The following is a 24643-nucleotide window of genomic DNA, read 5'->3' on the forward strand; positions in this document are numbered from 1 at the left end:
TGTCCTGGTCATAGCAAACACCCTCTTCCAACAACACAAGAGAAGACTCTATACATGGACAGCACCAGATTGTCAACACCGAAACCAGACTGATTATATTCTTTGCAGCCAAAGATGGAGAAGCTCTATACGGTCAGCAAAAACAAGACCAGGAGCTGACTGTGGCTCAGATCATGAACTCCTTATTGCCATATTCAGACTTAAATTGAAGAAAGTAGGGAAAACCACTAGACCATTCAGGTATGACCTAAATCAAATCCCTTATGACTATACAGTGGAAGTGAGAAATAGATTTAAGGGACTAGACATGATAGACAGAGTGCCTAATGAACTATGGACGGAGGTTCATGACATTATACAGGAGACAGGGATCAAGACCATCCCCATGGAAAAGAAATGTAAAAAGGCAAAATGGTTGTCTGAGGAGGCCTTACAAATAGCTGTGAAAAGAAGAGAAGCGAAAAGCAAAGGAGAAAGGGAAAGATATTCCCATTTGAATGTAGAGTTCCAAAGAATAGCAAGGATAGATAAAAAAGCCTGCCTCAGCAATCAATGCAAAGAAATAGAGGAAAACAACAGAATGGGAAAGACTAAAGATCTCTTCAAGAAAATTAGAGATACCAAGGGAACATTTCAAGCAAAGATGGGTTCAATAAAGGACAGAAATGGCATAGACCTAACAGAAGCAGAAGATATTAAGAACAGGTGGCAAGAATACACAACTTCTTTAAAGGGTAGATTATAAAAATTTTAAGTTACTAAATGGTTTCTATCAGAAAACTCTTAATTTTTATCATAGTGGGTAGAAGGTAATGGAAAGGGGATGGGAAGCAGTTCAGATCAGATGGAAAGGTAGGTGGAGCTTGATTATAAAAGGCTTTGAAATACCTTAAGACCATGACAGGTTTCAGCAAGGTGCACTGAGGCCAATCAGCCTCTCTCAGTACTGGGATAAACAATTTGGAGAAAATTTTTCAATGAAATCCAATATCCTCACCAAACAACAGAGTTGCCTCTCAGAATCTTGGGAATAGGAAGAATATGTTATGTAGCTGAATGCAACATAATAATTAGAAAGAAAAAGGACTCTGCTACTGGGTATTTAAAACTACAGAACAGTGATTTAAAAAAAAGAGTGGGAAAAAAATCTTCCCCAAATTTTCTATACACAAACAAGTATAGTCTACTCCTTCCCCCACCACAATATATAAGCATATTTATAACGCCACACTGATTGCTACATCAATTGTAAATGAACCACACCACTTAATATGAGAACTTCTAGACTAACAAGAAGTCTCTTTCTTCAGCTACAACATTTACAAACTGAACTTACCTTTAACTTGAAGTGTCGCTGCAATAAATAAAGCACTGAGGAGCAATATTACCAATTCAAGCCTGGGCCCCATGAATACCTACATAATCCTCAATCAACTTATTCATTATTGATCATTTACTATATGTTAGGTATCGAATTATATTCCAAGGAAGACATAAAGCTAAACTGGACAGTCTCTGCTTGAACAAAAAATAGAAATATATCCTTTTTCCTGTCCCTCTTAGAGTCTGCAAAAGTAAATTAAAGTCAGAAGACCTGGTCACAGATTCAACTCCATAACTTACCCAATATGTGGACTAAAACAAGTTAGTGTATCTTTGATCCTCAGCTGCTTCTTCTGTAACCTAAGGATTATAAATTCTTTCCCCTCTAACTGAAATAGTAGGGTCCAGTAACATAAAGTCTGAAAAAATCCTTTATAAACTATATATAGTGGTTGCTACATGGAGTAGCTCCTTTAAGAGAAGTTGCCAATAAAACAGTAGTGCCTGCTACACCCCCAAACTAGACAGTCTGATGGAGAAAGGATGAATGGACATAAAGTACAAATGTGAAAAATCCTGAAATAAAGGAAGACAGATTAAAATGTTCATCCATCTATTAATAGGATAAGACTGGGCTGTGGAACTCAATAAACTTTCATCCTTATGGAAATTAAGGCTGTTTATTACCTATGGCCCAGACATCTCCCTCATTGAGTAATTTCTAGCAATGGCAGTATTAAAAATATTCAATAATTAGGCCAGTACATGCACCAACCAGATGTCAGCTGGAAACAATCAGAATGGGAAGGTCTACCCTAGTATACAACCGATGACTATTGGCTCCATCTCAGGAAAATCTTTCTAAATAGGGTGGACCACATATCTTGGTTTGCCAGGGAACCTTGATAGACACATACAGTCCCAGTGCAATTAAAATAGTCCCTTTCAATTTCAAAAGCATCTCAGTTTGGACCAATGTGATCATTTTGTCAAGGGTAATGTAAGAATATATTAATTGCTACATGTTTTGTGGTAGTGAGGAACTGATGGCAATTTAGGTGTTCACCCTTTGGGGAACAGGTAACTAAAAAAAATTAAAACATAGATGCACTGAATAATCATACACTAAGTAACAGTTTTAAAATGTAATGCTGATATTAATAGTATGTGTGTATGCATGCTCAGTCATGTCCAACTCTTTTGCAACCCCATGGACTACAGCCCGCCAGGCTCCTCCATCCACAGGATTTCCCAGGCAAGAATACTGGAGTGGGTTGCCATTTCCCTCTCCAATTAATAGTATAAAATCTTCTTAAAAACATGTCTATGCGGAACAGTGTTACCTATTTACAAAAATGTATACATATTTAAGACACATTATCTGTGAGGGAGGGATAGAAGATAAAGCTTAGGAATGAAAACCAAAAGGGACTCTGAACCTACTGATGAGGACAATGTATTATGGAGCTGAAGTTGCAGTCGTTCCGTTGCTTAGTCGTGTCTGACTCTTTGCAACCCCAGGGAAGCACGCTAGGCTTCCCTGTCCTTTACCATCTCATGGAGCTTGCTCAAACTCATGTCCATTGAGTCAGTGATGCCATCCAAACATCATGTTCTCTGTCATCTCCTTCTCCTCCTGCCTTCAACCTTTCCCAGCATCAGGGTCTTTTCTAACGACTCACCTCTTCACATCAGGTAGCCAAAATACTGGAACTTCAGCTCAGCATCAGTCCTTCCAATGAATATTCAGGACTGATTTCCTTTCGGATTGACTGGCTTTATCTCCCTGCAGTCCAAGGGACTCTCAAGAGTCTTCTCCAACACCACATTTCAAAAGCATCAATCCTTGGGTGCTCAGCCTTCTTTATGGTCCAACTCTCACATCCATACATGACTACTGGAAAACCCACAGCTTTGACTATACAGACCTTTGTTGGCAAATGTCTCCGGTTTTTAATATGCTCTTTAGGTTTGTCAAGCTTTTCTTCCAAGAAGCAAGCGTCTTAATTTCACGGCTGCAGTCACCATCTGCAGTGATTTGGGAGCCCAAGAAAATTAAAATAAAATAAAATTAATAAAAACAACAAATAGATTGTTTTCCCATCTATTTTGCCATGAAGTGATGGGACCAGATGCCATGATCTTAGTTTTCTGAATGTTGAGCTTTAAGCCAGCTTTTTCACTCTCCTCTTTCAATCTAGAGGCTCCTCAGTTCCTCTTTGCTTTCTGCCATAAGGGTGGGGTCATTTGCGTATCTGAGTTTATTGAAATTTCTGCCCAGCAGTCTTAATTCCAGCTTGTGCTTCATCCAGTCTGGCATTTCACATGATGTACTCTGCATATAAGTTAAATAAGCAGGGTGACAATATATATAGCCCTGACATACTCCCTTCCCAATTTGGAACCAGTCTGTTGTTCCATGTCTTGTTCTGTTGCTCTTTGACTGGCATACAGATTTCTCAGGAGGCAGGTAAGGTGGGCCTGGTATTTCCATCTCTTTAAGAATTTTCCACAGTTTGTTGTGATCCACACAGTCAAAGGCTTCTGCATAGTCAATGAAGCAGATGTTTTTATGGAATTCTCTTGCTTTTTCGATGATCTGACAGATGTTGACAATTTGATCTCTGGTTCCCCTGCTTTTTCTAAAACCAGCTTGAATATCTGGAAGTTCACGGTTCACGTATTGCTGAAGCCTGGCTTGGAGAATTTTGAGCATCACTTTACTAGCGTGTGAGATGAGCCTAATTGTGTGATAGCTTGAGCATTCTTTGGCATTGCCTTTCTTTAGGATTGGAATGAAAACTGACCTTTTCGAGTTCTGTTGCCACTGCTGAGTTTTCCAAATTTGCTGGCATATTGAGTACAGCACTTTCACAGTATCATCTTTTAGGATTTGAAATAACTCAACTGGAATTCCATCACCTCCACTAGCTTTGTTTGTAGTGATCCTTCCTAAGGCCCACTTGACTTCACATTCCAGGATGTCTGGCTCTAGGTGAGTGATCACACCATCATGGTTATCTGGGTTTTTAAGATCTTTTTTTGTATAGTTTTTCTGTGTATTCTTGCCACCTCCCGTTAATATCTTCTGCTTCTGTTAGGTCCATACCATTTCTGTCCTTTATTGTGCCCATCTCTGCATGAAATGTTCCCTTGGTATGTCTAATTTTCTTGAAGAGATCTTGAGTCTTTCCCATGGAGCTGAAGGGTATTAATCAATTCAGTACTTGGCATCTACTGTCCAAAAGCAGTTGAGGGGAGAGGGAGAAAGAAAAAGACAGGGACTCAATAGACTTTTTAAAAAGTGAATAAATGAAGACATACTCCATAGTGAATCCTGGTTATAATGCGTCAATAAATTTTTAAAATGTCATCAAGATTTGAAATGGATTGCTTGGTCTCTGATTTGGAGAAGTCTAAGCACAAAAATGTACGATGGCATAAGAATGACACCATTGTATGACTGGGAGAGAAAGAAAGTATGTCTAGTTTAAGAGCTTTGTAAAACGAAATAAGAAATGCCTTTCTGAGACCTCTTCCTGTCTCCAGGTCTGGATCGTGAGCTTGTTTACAAATAAGAGCAGCAGCAACTAATAGTTATTAAATGTTTACCAGGTATAATGCCATGCACTCTACATATATTATCCCATTTAATCTCCCCAGTAAAACACATGAAGAGGTTATCACTCACACTTTACAGATGAACTTAAAAGGGTAAGGCATGAAGAGATTAAGCAACTTTTTTAAAGGTAACACAGCTAATTCTTTGTAAAGCTCAGACACTAAATTAGGATGTTTGATTGCTAAGTATAAGTTGTAAACCATTTTGCTATGCTGTATCTTTGTAGAAAATATGAACAACTGAGTTAGAAAAAAAGTTTGCATAAATCAACTTGTTTTGGGGGCTGGCTTGAATAAGCAATGTTGGGATAATGACTGTAAAACAGTCCTCAAGTATAATATATTCCAAAGGAAGAATTGGTTGTTCTTGAGTTGTTACCTCAGTCAGGATCCCTATTGCTTACTATCATGACAGAGAAGGGAAAAATCTTTCATTTCATTCAGATTCTTCTCTTTAAAATCTAAACATTATAAAGTAAAAGAGCAGTGTTTCACAATCTGTTATTCTGGAAAAAATAATTCATTAAAATGAAACAAAATAGTCCATTAACACAAATGATGGTGGCCGCAAGTTGAGTTGTGAACACTAGATGAACCAATACTCTACCTTCCCCCTATCTACCCGAGGGTCTTTCTATCCCAAGATAATCTCTGTAATTTTCCCTAGACACCAGTCACGCTCTATTGGTCAAACAACCCACTAATCATTTCATGGCAAAATATATGTAGCATAAAATCAAGCTCTAATGGACAAACAACTTAGTTTGTTTAAAGGTAAAATATATGCAACACAATATTTAACATTTTAACCATTTTAAAGAGTACGATTCAGTAACATTAAGTACATTCACAATGTTATGCAACCATCACCATTGTCCATATCCACAGCTTTTTCATCATATCAAAGAGAAGTCTCCATCCATTAAAAATAATGTCTCACTTTCCCCTCCCCCTGGTAACCACTATTATACATTCTGTCACTCTGAGTTTGCCTATTCTATATACCCCATATAAGTGGAACTATACAAATTTGTTCATTGTGTCTTGTTTATTCCACAAAGTATGTCTTCCAAATTCATTCTTGTTGTACAATGTATCAGAATTTCATTCCTTTTAAAGGATGAATAATGTTCCACTGCATGTACATACCACCGTTTTCTTTAGTCAACTGTCAATGGACATTTGGTTGTTTCCATATTTTTGCTGTTGTGAATAATGCTACTATGAACACTGGTATACAAGTGTCTGAGTTTCTGCTTTCAATTCTTTTGGGTATATATCTGGAACTGAAATGCTGGCTCACATGGTAATTCTATATTCAAGAATCTGAGGAACTGCCCAACTGTTTTCTATCACAGATGTACCACATTTTACATTCCAAAAAGCATTGCCCATGGGTTCCAATTTATCCACATCCTCATCAATGCTTATCATCTTTGTTTTTTGGGGGGTTTAGGATAATAGTCCTAAACTATTGATTAATGGAATAATAGAGAAGGAAATGGCAACTCACTCCAGTGTTCTTGCCTGGAGAATCCCGGGGACGGGGGAGCCTGGTGGGCTGCCGTCTCTAGGGTCGCACAGAGTCGGACATGACTGAAGCAACTTAGCAGCAGCAGCAGCAGGATAATAGTCATTCTGATTAATGTGAAGTGGTTTTTCCCAAAGGCTAGTGATGTTAAACATCTTTTCACGAGTTTATTGCCCATTTATGTATCTTCGTTAAAGAACTGTCTCAAGGCCTAATTTTTGAATGAGGTTGTTTTAAGCATTCTTTATGTATACTGGTATTAATTCAGTATCAGATACAATGATTTGCAAATATCTTCTCCCATTCTGTGGGTTATCTTTTACTCTCTTTATAGTCTCTTTTGAGTCATAAAATTATTAATTTTGGTAAAACTCAATTAATTTCTTTCTTCTGTGTCTGTGCATCTGGTGTCACGTTAACAATACCAGTGAATCAAATGTCATAAAAAAAAATTTCCCTCTCTTTTCTTCTAAGACTTTAGTCTTACCTCTCATATTCAAGTAGTTGATGCATTTTTAGCTAATTTTTGTATAAAATGTAAGGCGAGGATCCAAATTCATTCTTTTGCATGTGGAGATCCAGTTTTCCCAACATAATTTGTTGAAAAAACTGTCTTTCCCCTCACTGAATAGTGGTGGTGTCCTTTCAAAAATCATTTGACTATATATGAGGAGGCTTATTTCTGGGTTCTCTATTCTACCCCACAGCTCTATACATCTGCTCTTACGTTAGCACCACAATGTTCTGAATACTGTAATTTTCAGTAAGTTTTGAAATCAGGAAGTTGTGAGTTCCTTAACGCTGTTCTTTGTTTTCAAGATTGCTTTGGTTATTAGGGAGTCCTCTGAGATTTTATACGAGTGTTAGGATGGGATTTTTGTATTTCTGTAAAAAGGTAGATGAGATTTTGATAAATACTGAGTTTGCAGATCACTTTGGATAGCACTGTCACTTTAACAATATTAACACTTCTCATCCATGAACATGGAATATCTTTCCACTTATTTATGCCTTTAATTTCTTTCAGTCAAATTTTGTAGTTTTCAATATACAAGTTATTGTCTCATTAGTTATTTCTAAGTATTTTATTATTTTTAATGCTATTATAAATGGGAATGTTTACTTAATATCCCTTTCAAATTGCTCATGTATGGAAACTCAACTAATTTTTTGTTGATTTTGTATCCTGCAACTTTGCCAAGTTTGCTATTAATTCTGGGGGGTTTTTGGTGGAAACTTTAGAATTTTTTACCCATAAGACTGTGCCATTTGTGAACAGAAACAATTTACTTCTTCCTTTCCAATTTGTATGCCTTTCTTTTTCTTGCCTAACTGTTCTGGATAGAATTTCCAACACCATCTTGAACAGAGGTGGTGAACCCAAGCATATTGTCTTGTTCCAGATCATAGAAGAAAAGTTTCTTATACCAAGTATGACGTATCCATATGTGGATTCTTCATATATGACCTTTATCATGTTAAGTTTCCTTCTATTCCTACTTTGCTGAGTGTTTTTAACATGGAAAGTTGTTTAACATGGAGAGCAAATTTTCTCAAATCCTTTTTCTATATGGTGGGGTGATAATGTGGGCTCTTCTTCATTCATTTTATTAATAAGTTGTATCATATCAACCAATTTTCTTATATTGAACCATCTTTGCATTCTTGGAATAAACAGCACTTCATTACGGTATATAATCCTCTTATAAGGCTGCTGAATTAAAACCTTGTAGCTCTGTAATCACCATAGCTTTCTAAAGAAAATTTTTGAGTTACTACCACAAGGTGTAAGGCCCAAACAGAATCTAGCAGCTTCATTGGTTGGATGAAATGGGGATCAGAGTTTGGGGAGGGTGAGCCTGCTGGAAGTTAATTCTCGAAGGGCAAAGTTCTGGAAAGGAGGAAGCTAGACCAAAAAAAAAGAGAGTACAAGAGAGAGTGCCAGGTATTTGCATGAGTCTACTAAGAGGCCACGTATACATTAAGTGAAACTCCACAAGGCTAGACAAATAAAAACTAGTACAGGCTAAGCAATTCTCAAAAGTTAACACATGGTAGAGAGACCTTTAACCAACCAGAATCAAAATTCTCAGTGATACACTAGGAAATTCAGTGGCAACCCACTTAGAACATTTGGAGGGTTCAACTATCCCTGAAGTGAATGCTACTTTAGATTCACCCTAGAAAAGTTTATAAACAGTCCTAAAGAGGTACAACTGACCTGCAAGTTACTTAACTGCCTACCAAAACAAATTCAACAATGTAATACTAGAAATAAATGTTAATGCAACAAAACAAAATGCAGACACTGAGCAATGTAATCAGCCACAACATCCAAAATCTAATTAAAAACTTTTAACATGCTGAGAAGAAAACAAGGGTCCATATAGTCAAAGCTATGGTTTTTCCAGTAGTCATATATGGATGTGAGAGTTGGACCATAAAGAATGCTGAGTGCTGAAGAATTGATGCTTTTGAACCATGGTTCTAGAGAAGAGTCTTGACAGTTCTTTGGACAGCAAGGAGATCAAATCAGTCAATACTACAGGAAATCAACCCTGACTACTCATAGGAAATACTGATGCTGAAGCTGAAACTCCAATACTTTGGCCACTTGATGCAAAGAGCTGACTCACTGGAAAAGACCCTGATCCTAGGAAAGACTGAGGGCAGGAGGAGAAGTGGGCAACAGAGGATGAGATGATTGAATGGCTTCATCAACTCAACGGACATTAGTTTGAGCAAACTCTGAAAGATAGTGAAGGGCAGGGAGGCCTGGCGTGCTGCAGTCCATGGGGATGGAAAGAGTCAGACTTGGCTGAGTGACTGAACAAGGAAAGAAGAAAACATGACCTAGAATCAAGGAAAAAAACTCGTCAAGAGAAAGAGAATCAGAAATACAAAATTAGCAGACAATGATGTTTAAAAGGCTATTACAACTATGTGAAAATAAAGGAAGTCAAACATAATGAGAAAATGGAAGTTTTTTCCTCAAATATTGAAGGTGCCTTCATTTTGAGCTGATTTTTTTGTGTGGCATAAAAAAGTAGTCCAGTTCCATTCTTTAGCATTCAGTTTTTCCAATATCATTATTGAAGATATAAATGATACATTTATTATTCCTCCACTGTATATTCTTAGCTCCTCTGTCACAGATTAATCAATCATATGCATATGGGTTTACTCTCTGGACTCTACCCTGTTCTATTGATCTGTGTGTTAAAAATGGAAGCTTTTTTTAGGAAAACGAAACTAATAAGTTTAAAAACTACATATCTGAAAGGAAAAATACACTAGATGTGAATGACAACAGATTTGATACCACAGAAGAAAAGATAAGGGAAAAGATAAGTGTAGGGAAACCACAGTAACACTTGGGATAATGGTACATAGTTTAATACATACGTAACTACAGTTCCAGAAGAAGAAGAAAAAAGGGAAATAGAAAAAAATGTCTGAAGAAAACAAATGGCTCAAATTTGATGAAAATATAAACAAATCTGAGATGTTCAAACTCCAATCAGGATAAATACAAAAAAAAACACACACAAAACACTAATACATATCATAGTCACATTGCTCAAAACCAGGTATAAAGAGAAAATTTTAAAAGTAGTCAGAGGGAAGAAGGACATAGTAAGTATAAAGACATCACAGACTCAACAGATGAGTCTGAGTATGCTCCAGGAGATGATGAAGGACAAGGAAGCCTGGCGTGCTGCAGTCCATGGGGTCGTAAAGAGTAGGACGTGACTGAGCAACAATAAAGTACAAAGGAGTTAAGCTAAGAAGGACAATAGACTTCTTAGAAACTATGCAAGCCACAAGTCAATGAAGCATCATCTTTAAAATGTCAAAAGAAAAATACAAATTAACTTATAATTCTATGTCTAATGAATACAGCCTTCAAAGGTTAGGCAAAATAAACACTTTTTCAGAAAAACAAAAGCTGTCAGAATGTGACATAAGCAAATTTATACTATGACAAATGTTAAAGAAGTCTGTTAGGTAAAAACAAAATACCGAACAGAAGCTGGGATATGAAGGAATGAACACCACTGGAAATCATAAATGTATGGGTAAATGCACCTTAAAATTAACAGGATGAATACAGATATACTAAGCAGCTGGACTGGTCCCATGAATGTAATAAAAAGTAAACTTCAGAATAAGGAAAATTACAAGGGATAATAAGGCACATTGACTTCTTAAAAAAAGAAGTCAATTCATGAGAAGACATTAAAACACCAGATATAGATGCACCAATAACAGAACCTGAATATCAATGAAACAAAAACTGAAATGAGAAAAAGGCAAATCAAAAAAGACTTGTAGGATTTTCCTGGTGGCACAGAGGATAAGAAACCGCCTGCCAATGTAGGGGACATGAGTTCCGTCCCTGGTCTGGGAAGATTCCACATGCCATGGAGCAACTAAGCCCAAGCACCACAACTACTAAGTCCACGATCTAGAGCCCAGGAGAATTGCTACTGAAGCAACTACTGACCCCATGTGCTGGAAGTACTGAAGCCCAAATGTGTAGCGCCTGTACTCTGCAACAGGAGAAGCCACTGCAACGAGAAACACATGCACCACAACTAAAGAGTAGCCCCTACTCATTGCAACTAGAGAAAGCCCATGCACAGCAATGACCTGGTGCAGTCATAAAAAAATAAAATTTTTTTAAAAACGACTTGTAGATTTCAACATTTCTCCCTCAGTAATTGACAACAAATAAACAGAAAAGTCAGTAAAAACATGGAATCTTTGAACAACACTAAGAACGAACTTAACCTAATTTCCATTTACAGAACAACATACTCAGCAACTGTAAAATAAACATCCTTTTGTAGCGCACAGGAAATGTTCACAAAGACTGATGGTAGGCCAATAAAGTAAGTCCAATAAACTTCGAAAGACAGAACTGAATTAGACATCAATAAAAATAACTATATTAGTCTTCTTGGGCTGACATAACAAAATACCACAGACGGAGTGACTTAAAAGAATTCTATTCTGGAAGCTTAGGAAGTCTAAGATCAAGGTACCAGCAAGACAGATTTCATTCCAAGGCCTCTTCTCTTAACTTGTAGTTGGCACCATCTTGCTCTTGCTCCTATGACTTCTTTGTGCATGCACAAGGACAGAGTGAGCTCTCTGGGTCACTTTCTCTAAGGACACTAATTCTATAAGATCAGGGCCCCATTATTACAACTTCATTTAATCTTAATTACTTCAATAAAAGGGCCTGTCTCAAAATATAGTCACATTAGAGCTTAGGGTTTCAGTACATGAATTCTGGAGGGACACATTGTCCTCAACAATAAAGACATCTTTAAAAAAAAAAATCCCTAAATGTTTGGAAAGCAAATAGCCTATGAGTTAAAGATGAAATTATTAGGAAAAATAGAAAACATCTTAGCTGAATGACACATTAAAAAGGTTTTACATTGTGGTACACAAAATTATGCAGATGACAGAAAGTGGCAGAAAGTGAAGAGGAACTAAAAAGCCTCTTGATGAAAGTGAAAGAGGAGAGTGGAAAAGTTGGCTTAAAGCTCAGCATTCAGAAAACTAAGATCATGGCATCTGGTCCCATCACTTCATGGCAAATAGATGGGGAGACAGTGGAAACAGTGTCAGACTTTATTTTTGGGGGGCTCCAAAATCACTGCAGATGGTGATTGCAGCCACGAAATTAAAAGATGCTTGCTCCTTGGAAGGAAACTTATGACCAACCTAGATAGCATATTAAAAAGCAGAGACATTACTTGGCCAACAAAGGTCCATCTGGTCAAGGCTTTGGTTTTTCCAGTGGTCATGTATGGATATGAGAGTTGGACTGTGAGGAAAGCTGAGTGCCGAAAAATTGATGCTTTTGAACTGTGGTATTGGAGAAGACTCTTGAGGGTCCCTTGGACTGCAAGGAGATCCAACCAGTATATCCTAAAGGAGATCAGTCCTGGGTGTTCATTGGAAGGACTGATGTTGAAGCTGAAACTCCAAGAGTTGACTCATTGGAAAAGACCCTGATGCTGGGAGGGATTGGGGGCAGGAGGAGAAGGGGACAACAGAGGATGAGATGGCTGGATGGCATCACCGACTCGATGGGCATGAGTTTGAGTAAACTCCGGGAGTTGGTGATGGACAGGGAGGCCTGGTGCGCCGCAATTCATGGGGTCGCAAAGAGTCGGACACAACTGAGCGACTGAACTGAACACAAAATTATTAATAAAAGCTAAATAAATGAAGCTATACCATGTCTTGGACCAGAAGTCTTAGTACTTATAGGATGCAATTCTCTATAAATCAAAATGGATTCTAATTTACTTTTTTATTGATTTACAATATTGTGCTAATTTCTGCTATAAAGTGACTGACACACATATATATATTTTTTTTTTCATATTTTTTTCCATTAAGGTTTATCACAGGATATTGAATACAGTTCCCTGTGCTACAGAGTAGTACTTTGCTGTTTATCAATTCTGTATTTAACAGTTTGCATCTGCTAATCCCAAACTCACAATCTACCCCTCCCCAACCTGACCTCCCCCTTGTCAACAGTATGTCTATTCTCTACATCTGTGAGCTTGTTTCTGTTTCATATAAAACTTTGTTACATTTTAGTTTCCACATATAAAGTGACATCATATGGCATCTGTCAGTCTCCTTCTGACTTCACCTAGTATGAAAATTTCTAGGTCCATCTATGTTGCTGCAAATAACATTATTTCATAAAATAATAAAATTTTAATGTAATCCCAATGAAAATCCCACCAGATATTTTTATAGAAATTGACAAGCTGGTTCCAAAATTTACATGGAAATTTATACTCTGGGTTTTTTTTTTTTAATTTACATGGTTAAACTTCTATTTTACAATAGTCAAAACATTTTTGAAAAGGAACAAACAAAATTGGAAGGCACGCTTTATTTCAAGGCTTACTAAAAAGCTACATTTGTCAACATATTTGTATAGAGAAAAACAGGATAATACAATCAATTTGAGACACACACTGGGCCTACATATAAATGCTCAACTTATCTGATACATTAATGTATTTCAGTGGTGAAAGGACAGTATTTTCAATAAATGTTGGGACAACTGTGTTAGACATAAAAAGGAACTTGAATGCTTAACCCCAAATACATGAATTACAGAACTAAACATAAAAGCTAATCAATAACATTTTACTAGAAAACATAGAAGAAAATGTTCTTTACTTTAGGGTAGTTAAGATTTCTTAAACATTACACAAATAGTACCAACCATAGAGGAAAAAAGAAAAAAACCTGACAAACTGTTCTTCTTAAAACTTAAAGCCTTCCACTCTTCAAAACACAAACTCCACTTCCCAAAAAGAAAAGGCAAGTCAAACCAAAAGAAAATATCTGCAGCACATAAATATGACAGAGGACTTATGTCCAGAATATATAAAGAACTCTTACAATATGATGAGAAGAAAACAAACAATACAATAAAAATGGGTAAATGACTCGAATACTTTCCAGAATATATATGAAAGGGCAATAAATAAATAAAAATATGCTCCATTATCAATTGCATTCAGGAGATGCAAATAAAAACCATTCCACAACCCCTGTAACGACTAAGATAAAAAGGAAAGATAATATCAAATGTTGGCAAGGATGTGAGATAACTGGAACTGCTTTACATGCCTGATAGAAGTATAAAATAACACACATATTTTGAAAGACAGTTTGGCAATTTCTTTTAAAGCTAAACACACACCCTTAAAACCAGCAAACCCACTCGCAATTATTAGGTATTTAATCAAGACAAATTAAAATACATGTTTACACAAAGAGCTGCATGTGAATACTCATAGCAGATTTATTTTTAATAACCAAAACCCCAGAAACAACATAAATGTGAATTAGTAAGTGGATGGATAATCATATTATGGTATATTGTGGCATACTCACACAATGAAATGTGGTGTGCTTTGCTCAGTTGCGTCCAACTCTGCGATCCCATGGACTGCAGCCGACCAGGCTCCTCTGTCCATGGAATTATCCTGGCAAGAATACTGGAGTGGGTTGCCATTTCCTCCTCCAGGGCATCTTCCTGACCCAAGGATCAAACCCGAGTCTCTTGTATCTCCTGCATTGGCATGCAGATTCTTTACCACTAAGTCACCTGGGAAGCCCCATACAATGAAATACTGACAGTATTAACAAATAAATGTGTAAATGAGTGAAAGAAGCCTAAATACACACTATATGATCCTATTTCTGTGACATTCTATGTTAGGCAAAACTGATCTACAGTGACAGAAATCAGATCAGTGGTTGCCTAGAGCTTGCAGTAAGAGGTCCCACTGCAGGAAGATGCAGAGAATTTTCTCAAGTGATGAGTCATGATTATACATATGTATATTATTTGCCAAACTTCTTAGAACTTTACACTTAAAATGGATGTACTTTACTACATGTCAATGATACTGCAATAAAATTTATTTAAAAATGAATCTGATAATTCTCAAGAGCAAAAATGAAAGTATTCTAAGCATCTAATATTTTAAAAATACATTTATTTGGCTGTGTTGGGTCTTAGTTACGGCACGTGGGATCTTTGTTGCATCATGCAGAATCTTTTGTTGGAGCAGAGGCTCTTCAGTCGTGGCATGCGGGCTCAATAGTTTTAACACGTGGGCTCAGGAGGTTGCAGTGTGCTAGCTTGGTTGTAGCATGCTAGCTTAGTCGCTCTGCAGCATGTGGGATCTTGGTTCCCCAGCCAGGAATTGAACCTGTGTCCCCTGAACTGCAAGGGGAATTCTTAACCACTAGACCCCCAGGGAAGTCTTTTGTTGTTGTTCAGTTGCTAAGTTGTGTCTGACTCCTTGCAATCCTCTTTACTGACTCACAACTAATCAGTAATAAAAGATAGCCCAAAGTTCCTCAAAGCACCAATTACTTGGTACTAATTGAGCAAAATATGTGATTACATTCCCCTACTTCTCACACTTCTCCACAGAACTGACTATTACTTAGCACTAAAAAGAAATGGACTATCAAGCCATGAAAAAACATGGGGAACCTTAAATGCATGTTACTCAGTGAAAGACGCCAGTCTGGAAAGGCTACATACTGTATGATTTTCACTGTATGAAACTCTGGAAAAGGCAAAACTATGGAGACAGAAAAAAGACGAGTGGTTACTAGGGTTGGGGGAAGAGAGGGCTGTATAGATGCAGCAAAGAGGACTTAACGCAGTGAAAACACTCGTATGATACTGTAAGGATGGACATAAGTCATTCTACACTTGTCCATTTCTGTAGAAGGTACAATGCAAAGAGTGAACTCTAAAGTGAACCACTGGACTTTGGGTATTTACAATGTGTCAGTGTAGGTTCACCAATTGTAACAAACACTCTAGGGGGGATGTCAATAAAGGGGAGGCTATGCACATGTGGCTTCCCTGGTAGCTCAGTCAGTAAAGAATCTGCCTGCAATGCAGGAGACCTGGGTTCAGTTCCTGGGTGGGGAAGATCCCCTGGAGAAGGAAATGGCCACCCACTCCAGTATTCTTGCCTGGGGAATCCCACGGACAAAGAAGCCTGGCAGGATATGGGGCCGTAAAAGTTGGACACGACTTAGTGACTAAACCACCATGCATACATGTGTGAGAATGGGGGATATGGAAAATCTCTTTACCTTCTTCTCAATTTTGCTATGAAACAAAAATTGCTCTAAATAAAGTCTTAATTTAAAAAAATAATAATTACCACCTCCTTGCTTTTCACCCTTCTACACATAAGTGTCCCGTGTCTCCAAGATTTTCAATGTCCTCTTCCTTTTGCCTCTGGAGAAGGAAATGGCAACCCATTCCAGTATTCTTGCCTGGAGAATCCCATGGACAGAGGAGCCTGGCAGACTACAATCCACAGGGTTGCAAGAGCTGGACACCACTTAGCGACTAAACCACCACCTTCCTTTTGCCTTAAAACACACTTCACTGAAATGACTGGTTTAATTAGCTCTTTACTGCAATAATTAGTTCCAGTGATGAATAAAGTTGCTATAAACATTCATGTGCAGGGGACTGGCTTTTGTTCATTCTTCTATATCCTGTCCCACACAGTACCCAGTACACCTATGGCCCTCAGTTGGTTTTAAGTTTCTGTTATACCACTGAAAATAACACTCAAGCCAGGAATTCCTAACATTTCTAATTCTGGGGAAATGCAGCAAGGTTAAAAATGTCTCTGTGAGCCTCTAGCAGGCTTTTTCAAAACCCGGGGGGAAAAAAGGCACAAAAGAAGAGAAATACATGAGTCCCTAATGTCCCTAAAATGCCTGTGAGATAGGTTACCCTGCCTTTCCTAAATGACTCAGCTCTTACCCTAGTAAAGTCTATTTTCTACACAGCAGCAGTAATGACAGGCACCATTAAATTAATTAAATGAGTTATTTTTGGCAAACTGCTTAGACAAGTATCTGATACAGAATCAACATCATTTGTAAAACAAAACAAAGTAAAATCCCCATTTGATTCTCACAAAGATTCTGAGTGGGTACTATTAATACCCTCATTTTCAAGAAATCAAGGTACAGAGAAGTGAGGTAACGCCCAAACACAGGTAGCTAGCAATGCAGGCAAAAATGCTCTTAATCACTATGCTCAGCTACCCACTGCAATTATACTAAAAGTCAGTTCTCTTCCGTATCCACGGTGCTGCACAGAAACCTGCCCTATAGTCATTGCTCAATATATGTGTAGACTGAAAGAAAGATTCAAATAAGTGACTCAAGACGTTAATAATGAGGCATCTTTTCACTCAAAACTCTTATCTTCTCTGGAGAAACTCTGGTCCAAAGATGAAATATGTCACTTTTTATTTGTTACTTATCCCAAAAGAGAGTAACAAATGTGCATGACAAACAAGGTGAATAAGGGAAAATCTTAAATCTCAAAGGATCAGAAAGATGGTGTAGCAACAAAAAAATGTACTGTGCTCAACTCAGTCCCTCTCCATCCTGCTGCCCCCTCTGATGGAAGCAACAAAGAATATGGCCTATGCGAGTGAAAAAAATACTGCCCACAGCAACAGTAAACATAGGTTGCTGCAGCCATCAAGCCATCACATTACAGCCACCCTGACAGTGAACCTTGAGCAAACTCAGGACTGAAACAAGATGCCTGTCATCAAGCAGTCAGCCACTGCTTGGCCATCTCCAGTGAGGTACCCTGAAGAGATTCAGGGCAAGATACAGGATGGGGGCCCTACAGAGCTCAGGTGCATATCAAAGGAATGACTTCAATGAGCCCAGACTTTTGCATCTTCCCATATACAGAAGAAAAGACCTGGTGGCTCAGATTGAGGGCGGGGGGGGGAAGCATATGGACCCCACCTGCAAAGAAGACCTGGGTTACGGCCACAAAGAAAAGCTCTAAATTCATTAATTTGATATGTCTGGTTTTCTTTACTTAACAGTAATCTTTTGATGTTCTGACTACCTGGTCTTTGTTGCAAAAACTCCTGTATATCCTGGCTCCTCCCTTACCTCTTTGGAGCAGACTGAGAGCTACCTGAGAGGCTGTGCCCTGGTCTTAAGTCCTCAGTTCTATCTGCCAAATAAAACATAACTTTCAACTTCTAGGTTGTGCTTTTTTTTTTTAAGTCAATACCTACCAAAGATGTTTCAGACAGTACCTGTCAGGATGTACACCAGGGCCTCTTTTCATTGCTCCTACACTTCCCTTTCAAATATATAGGTAAGCATTTGATCTACCTATTCCTGATCCTTCTATAATTTGGCTTCTCCACCTGGCTCGCCTGTGGACTTGATGGTTTACTGAAACCAGATTACAGCTAGTTATTATACTAATCATTGGCTTAATTTGTTCTCTTTGTTTCCTGTTTGTGCTTTATGTCTCTCTGTTGCACTTGACTTTGTTAATGTTACTGGTTGTGTTATTTACATCCTGCCTATTTTGTAAGATTGTTGTCTCCTGCATTACTCCAGGCCTCCAACAAAACTAATGATGTCTTGAGAGTTAAACATATATAACTCTACATAGAATAATTATAATAGTGCAACTCTAGGTATGGGAAGAAGCAACAAGGAAAAACATTTCTTGGATCATAATAAATTAGTAAGACAGGGGATCCAGAGAATTTTAAATTATCAACAGGCCCTAATCCAGAAATTAGCATCTTTGAGAGACAACACAATCTTTGCCTGATCTAGGAATGAGCCTTCCGAGGGAGGTTCATGGGACAAAAATTAGTCATGAAACGTTTCCCAAATGTTGGTCAAATTTATGACCAAGGGGAGATTGTGGATGAAAAAGGTCACCTGCCACTTTGGTAAACAAAGGATGTTGCAGCCATTAAGCCATCATATTACAGTTGCTCCTGACAGTGAGCCCTGAGGGAACTCAGGTTGGAGACAAACAGGCTGACCCACTGGCAAGCCATCAGCCACTGCAGCCACCCCTAACGGTGCACCCCAAGAGGACTCAGAATGGGAAAGAATAGGATACTGGCCCTACATACTTAAGGTGTGTATCAAAGGAATGATTTCAATGAACCCAGACTTGCATCATCCCATCCACAGAAAAGCCTTAAGTTCCCTAACTTGAGATACCTAGTTTTCTTTCATTAATGGTAATCTTTTGATGTTCTGACTACCTGGCCTTTGTTGCAAAACCCCTGTAATATCCTGGCTCTTCCTCTACCTTTTTGGAGCACTCCCTCGGAGCTCTTTGAGTAGCTGTCTTGTGGGCCTGAAGTCCCCAGGAAGACTGCCAGATAAAACATAATTCTCAATGTTTAGATTATGCAATTTTTTTCAGTCATCAACATCTTTATTCTCTCATTCCAGGATAAGCCCTTGTGCAAGAACTGAATGCATATGCCTGGTCTCTGCTAGATCATGTCTCTTACTTAAGTGGCAGAGTTAAGAATTGGATGTAGGTCTGTGTGACTGTAAAGAAACCATTTGCAATGCAGAAGATGCCATGGGTTCGATCCCTGGGTCGGGGAGGTTCCCTGGAGGAGGGCATGGCAACCCACTCCAGTATTCTTGCCTCGGAGAATCCCATGGACAGAGAAGCCTGGCAGGCTACAGTCCACAGGTTCGCACAGAGTCGGACACAACTGAAGCGACTGTGCATGCTGTGTGACTTAAGAATCCAGGCTCTGAACCACTCTAGAAAGATCACAGAGTCCTGTGAGAGCATAGGGAGAAAAAGAAAATAGTGTTTATTTCTATATTTGCTTCCTTACTTATCTCTCCTCCCTCAACTTCAGTCTGAGCTCTTCTGATTCAAAGGATATATATTTCATTTCCTGTTTTCCTAATGCCTCCCCTGGCACATGCCACAGAGTAGTCAGCAGATATTCATGAAATGACTAGGCAAATTGATGGATATCAAAAATATAATAGAATGTTGTTACATAAAAATAACTAGTAACATGGTCTATTTCAGCTTTCAGAAAGTCATAAACAAGGTTCTCCACTAAACACAATTTAAGAGAGAAGAATGAATTTGGTCATAATACAATGTAGTGGGTAGGAAACTGACTATGATTCCAGAAACAAGGAGATGGACTATGTGGAAAAACACATAGAGTGAGAAAAGTATATGCTATAAAAACTGTATCTTTAAAGATTGCTTCAAGGATCAACTTTATTAATAATTTTTTTAAGACAATAGGAAAAAAAGCTGATAGATGCTCAACTATAGAAACATTTTGTAAAGCCATGTGACTAGGCAGCATAGCAGCCTAGTAAATGCAGCTACTATACTAGGAGGTAGTATACGGAACACTGGGATCAACAGATCTGGGTTAAATTCTGGGCTTTTGAAACTTACCGACTTTAGAACTTGGGCAAATGCTTAACCTGAGAGACAATTTTGTCATCTAATAATGTGGATTAAAAATAATAATAATAATAATGTGGATTAATCACCACTCATGGTGGTTTTGAAGAAAAAAAATGTATATACGTGGGTGTGTATATGAAATAACTAGTATACTGCCAGAAAGATAATATGGAATTCCTTATTCATTATTAAAACTGTTCCATCCCATTATCCTCTACAACTCCTTTAAATAAAGTAGAAAAATAGAAATTCTGCTCCCTTTTTAAAGATGGTAATCAGGAGCAACTTGTTGAAACTTATTGAGAACTCAGTCCTGAACAAGGAATCCTAATATCCAGCATGAAGTAAAAAAATCTAGATTAAATCCATTGTCATACTTCTTAGAGTAACTGAGTCTTTCCAACATTAAGAACTCAATTAGATAAAGGAAAAAGCGGGAGGCTTTGAGACTATAATGAAGCTGAATTTCCACAGAAAGAAAAGAGTGTTCTGTAAAGGATAAAAAGTGAACTCTTCAAATCTTTAAAGGCATTTGAAATTTCAATTGGTTCTTTAGACCACCTACTGTTAGTTAAAAATGGCAGGACTCATGAACAACACATGGAATGGGCCAAAGAATCATGAACTCTTGGAGGAGGACAAAACTTCTAGTCATCTAACCTAAGACTCTCCTTACAAGGCTGAGGAAGAAGGCACAGGATAGATGCCAAGCTACATATCAAGCTTCTTTTTGCCTCACCAGATACTCACTTCATTGTCATAATTTTTCTAAGATTTTATTTCCTGTGCAGTAAGCAAGACCAGACAGAACAGGTTCATTTGCCTTGCAAAATGGACCCCAACACTGGAATTATCCAAGACCCTTGTCCCTGACAGAACACTCACACACAAAAACAAAAGTATATACATTCTTGCAATTACTTGATTAAATTATCAGGTCCCTGCAAAGGAAGCTGTACTGAAACAAAGAGTGACAATACAGCCTACAAACAGAAATGCATATTTGGAACTAGAGGCTTTTCCTAGTTTGCTATTTTGGGACTACCCAAATTACTGGAAGCTTCTAGGCGTGATAACTGATTTCTTCCCTATATATCTTAATGATGACACAGTGAGGAAAGTGGAGTCAGACTGTGAGACGTCTTGGCAACACCACACAACAGGTAACTAGCTATGGCAGGTGATAAAGAGAAACTTGACACCTTGTTAAATGAACCAACCAAACTTCAAAAGTCTGCGGCTGTACTCATCTAAATTTTTGAAAGTTTATCAACTTTTATGGGTAAAACATGAAAATGCTTAGAAAAAATTAAAAGTCACTAGGTGAATAAATTCATTCATTTTGAATAAATGCACATACAAGACAAATTAAGCAACTCTGAGGTGAGATATATTAGCTAAAAAAATGATTATTAACCAGTCCTTTGATTCTCTTCCTAATTCCAATAATTCAGAAAAATGGTTATACTAGGAACTTCAGATCTGCAAGATTAATAGGATCAGAAAAATTTCAGCAAATGGTCAGCTGAACATCAGCAACACTGTTATGTAACTACCAAAAAAGATGAAGTGATATTACACTAAACTTTAAAAATATTTAGTGACTGAAATAAGCAAGAGAATATCAGAGCGCTGCTCTGCTCCAGTCAGGTGACTCTGAAAATATTGCAGATACTCCATTGATGGAACTATGTCAAAAGAGGTTAAATTCTTAAGCAGGAAAACAAGAATCAAATCTCAAATCAAAACACAAGAGAACTAATGTAACAACTAGGGATATTTGGACCTAGAAGGAAGAGACAAAACAGGAGTACAACCAACTGCCTTTTAATATTTGCAACTACCATTGTTTCAATTGGCCCTAGGAGAACAAGTAGCAATAGATGAAAAGTACTGAAAAACAGATTTTGGTTTAACAGTAATTTTCTATGTTAGTCTCAAAAGTCAATAACCATTAACAGGAAGAGAAGGAGAAATTTAAGTAAAAGAAATATACCTAAGAGATTTGGGCATACTGAATGAGCCTTTGACAAAAGTGTAGGAGCTCCTATGAAGCATGGCATTTAACCATGCAGATTAGCAATAAATTACACTCTCATTAAGCTGATTTCCAATTTTTTATAACAAGAAAAAAGACAAAGATGATTCTGGGCCATATTTTATGAAAAAAAACCTATAAGTTGTAGTCAAGCTACTGCAAAATTTCAGATGAGAAAAGATGGACTGATCTAGGTAGTAGTGATGGCAACAGACAGGTGTGTATGGCTTACAAAAACATCTCAGATAGAGTGCCTGGTACTTGATGAGCTGTTGGAAACTTGAAATAACAGTATTTTGTGAGATTTACTGTGTTAACCTATTCATTTATTTCCTAACAATAAAAACAAGAGTAATGAACACACAGTGCTTTCCACACAATGTTCTCAATATTTTACAGATTAAGTGATTTCATCCTCATATCCCTTAGGAATGGACTCTATCATGCACACTTTACAAACGACAAATTAAAGCTTATATCAGTAAAGTTAGCTAATGAGTATCAAAGAACTAGTAAGAGGTTAAATAAACCCAAAGCTTAAGCTCTTGAAGCACTAGACAGCTATGAAGGAAAGGCAACAAAAGTCAACGTGGGCAGCAATGTTAAGAGCCTAGTGGAGTCAAGAGCATCAGGAGATAAGAGCACTGTAGGTGAAAATGAAGATTTGGTAGTATCAGAATCACATGACAGGTTTGTTGGGAGGAAAAGAGGAAAAAGCCCAAACAAAGAAACAACTGCACTGAATCCAAATTCAGAGAGATGAGTTCTAGGAATTAACTTTAAAAAAAAAAAAAAAAAGAACCAAGCAAAGTTGGATAATTTTGAAGCGAAACCAGCTTTGGGAACATTTGTAGTGGATCTCTAAGGTCTCTTTCTGCTTCAACATGCCAGTTAACCCTCTGAATGAATTTTCCAGAAATGAATGGCGGGAGGGAGGAATACCACCACCGAAAAAACGGATATGCAATTACAGTCCACACCGTTTATGCTCCCATTTTCACTAAACGGTCTCTCAGAAATAGGGACAGAACAGACAAATGGAAGGAGGGGTGTGGTATTCACCAGTGCTGGCTAAAAAAGCAGGCTTCCCTCCCACCCCTCCCCGCCACCCAGGATTTTCCAGTACCATAAGCAGAAAGAAACCCCTCCTGACTATAAAAACAGGTGGTCACGAAAGGGAAGCCTGGCGTGCTGCAGTCCACGGGGTCGCAAAGAGTGGGTCACGACTGAGCGACTGAACCAACAACCGACTGCAAAATTAGGTGGACTCCTCAGATCCTCTCAGGCTAACGCCGGATGCCAAGACAAGTCATCCGTTTGCTCACAAATGCTTCAGGAAACCTCTTGGTTGGGGCTCGTCTTCTCCGGGGCCAAAAGAATCCGGCTCCGCATAAGAGGTGTTTGCTCTGCAATTTACAGCCTCAAGAACTCGACTCTCAAGCGATGATTACTTCTGCACATACCTGACGGTCCTCTGGTGAGATTGATCTCTTCCTCGGTAACCACGTAATCCACTCTTCCGTTCATATTTTACTCTCTGGCTTCCGACCGGGGTCAGCGAGGACCGGCGCAGGTGAAGGTGAGAAGCACCCCCGGCAGCGGCCACACAACACCGCACTTTCGGTTTCAGCAGCCCGCGAACCGGAAGAGGAAGTTGGGCGAGGGGCGAGCGCCAGGAATGCCGGGAGTGGTGGTTCTGGCTGCCGTCTGGCACGAACTCTCACCCAGTTCTCTAATCAAACTCTGAGGTGATCAAGGAGCGCGTTTCTGTCGTGATTTTACCATTCCAGACGGATTCGGGGCGGGGCGGGCTGGATAGGAAAGGTAAGAGACATAAAATAGTTGCTCACTTCAGTTCAGTCACTCAGTCGAGTCCGACTGTTTGCGACCCTAATGACCGCGCACGCCAGGCTTTCCTATCTATCACCTACTCCGGGGAATTTACTCAAACTCATGTCCATCGAGTTGGTGATGCTATCCAACTATCTCATACTGTGTCGTCCCCTTCTCCCGCCTTCAATTTTTCCCAGCATCAGCGTCTTTTCAAATGAGTCAGCTCTTCGCATCAGGTGGCCAAAGTATTGGAGTTTTAGCTTCAACATCAGCCCTTCCAATGAATATTCAGAATTGATTTCCCTTAGGATGGACTGGTTGGATCTCCTTGCAGTTCAAGGGACTCTCAAGAGTCTTCTCCAATACCACAGTTCAAAAGCATCAATTCTTCGGTGCTCAGCTTTCTTTATAGTCCAACTCTCACATCCATACATGA

The 24643-nt window shown here is 38.4% G+C and overlaps 1 protein-coding gene across 1 annotated transcript in view; it reads right to left on the minus strand.

Annotated features, from left to right (window-relative positions):
• Nucleotides 1-24024, minus strand: part of SYNJ2BP (synaptojanin 2 binding protein) — a 42165-nt gene extending 18141 nt beyond the window's left edge. Inside the window, exon 1 of the mRNA XM_065940106.1 lies at nt 23838-24024. Within this exon, the coding sequence (XP_065796178.1) occupies nt 23838-23901 (64 nt within the window). The 5' untranslated portion in view covers nt 23902-24024. The remainder of the gene's footprint in view (nt 1-23837) is intronic.
• Nucleotides 24025-24643: the final 619 nt, after the last annotated feature.

Source organism: Muntiacus reevesi, chromosome 7 (genome assembly GCF_963930625.1).
Source record: "Muntiacus reevesi chromosome 7, mMunRee1.1, whole genome shotgun sequence".
Lineage (NCBI taxonomy): Eukaryota > Metazoa > Chordata > Mammalia > Artiodactyla > Cervidae > Muntiacus > Muntiacus reevesi.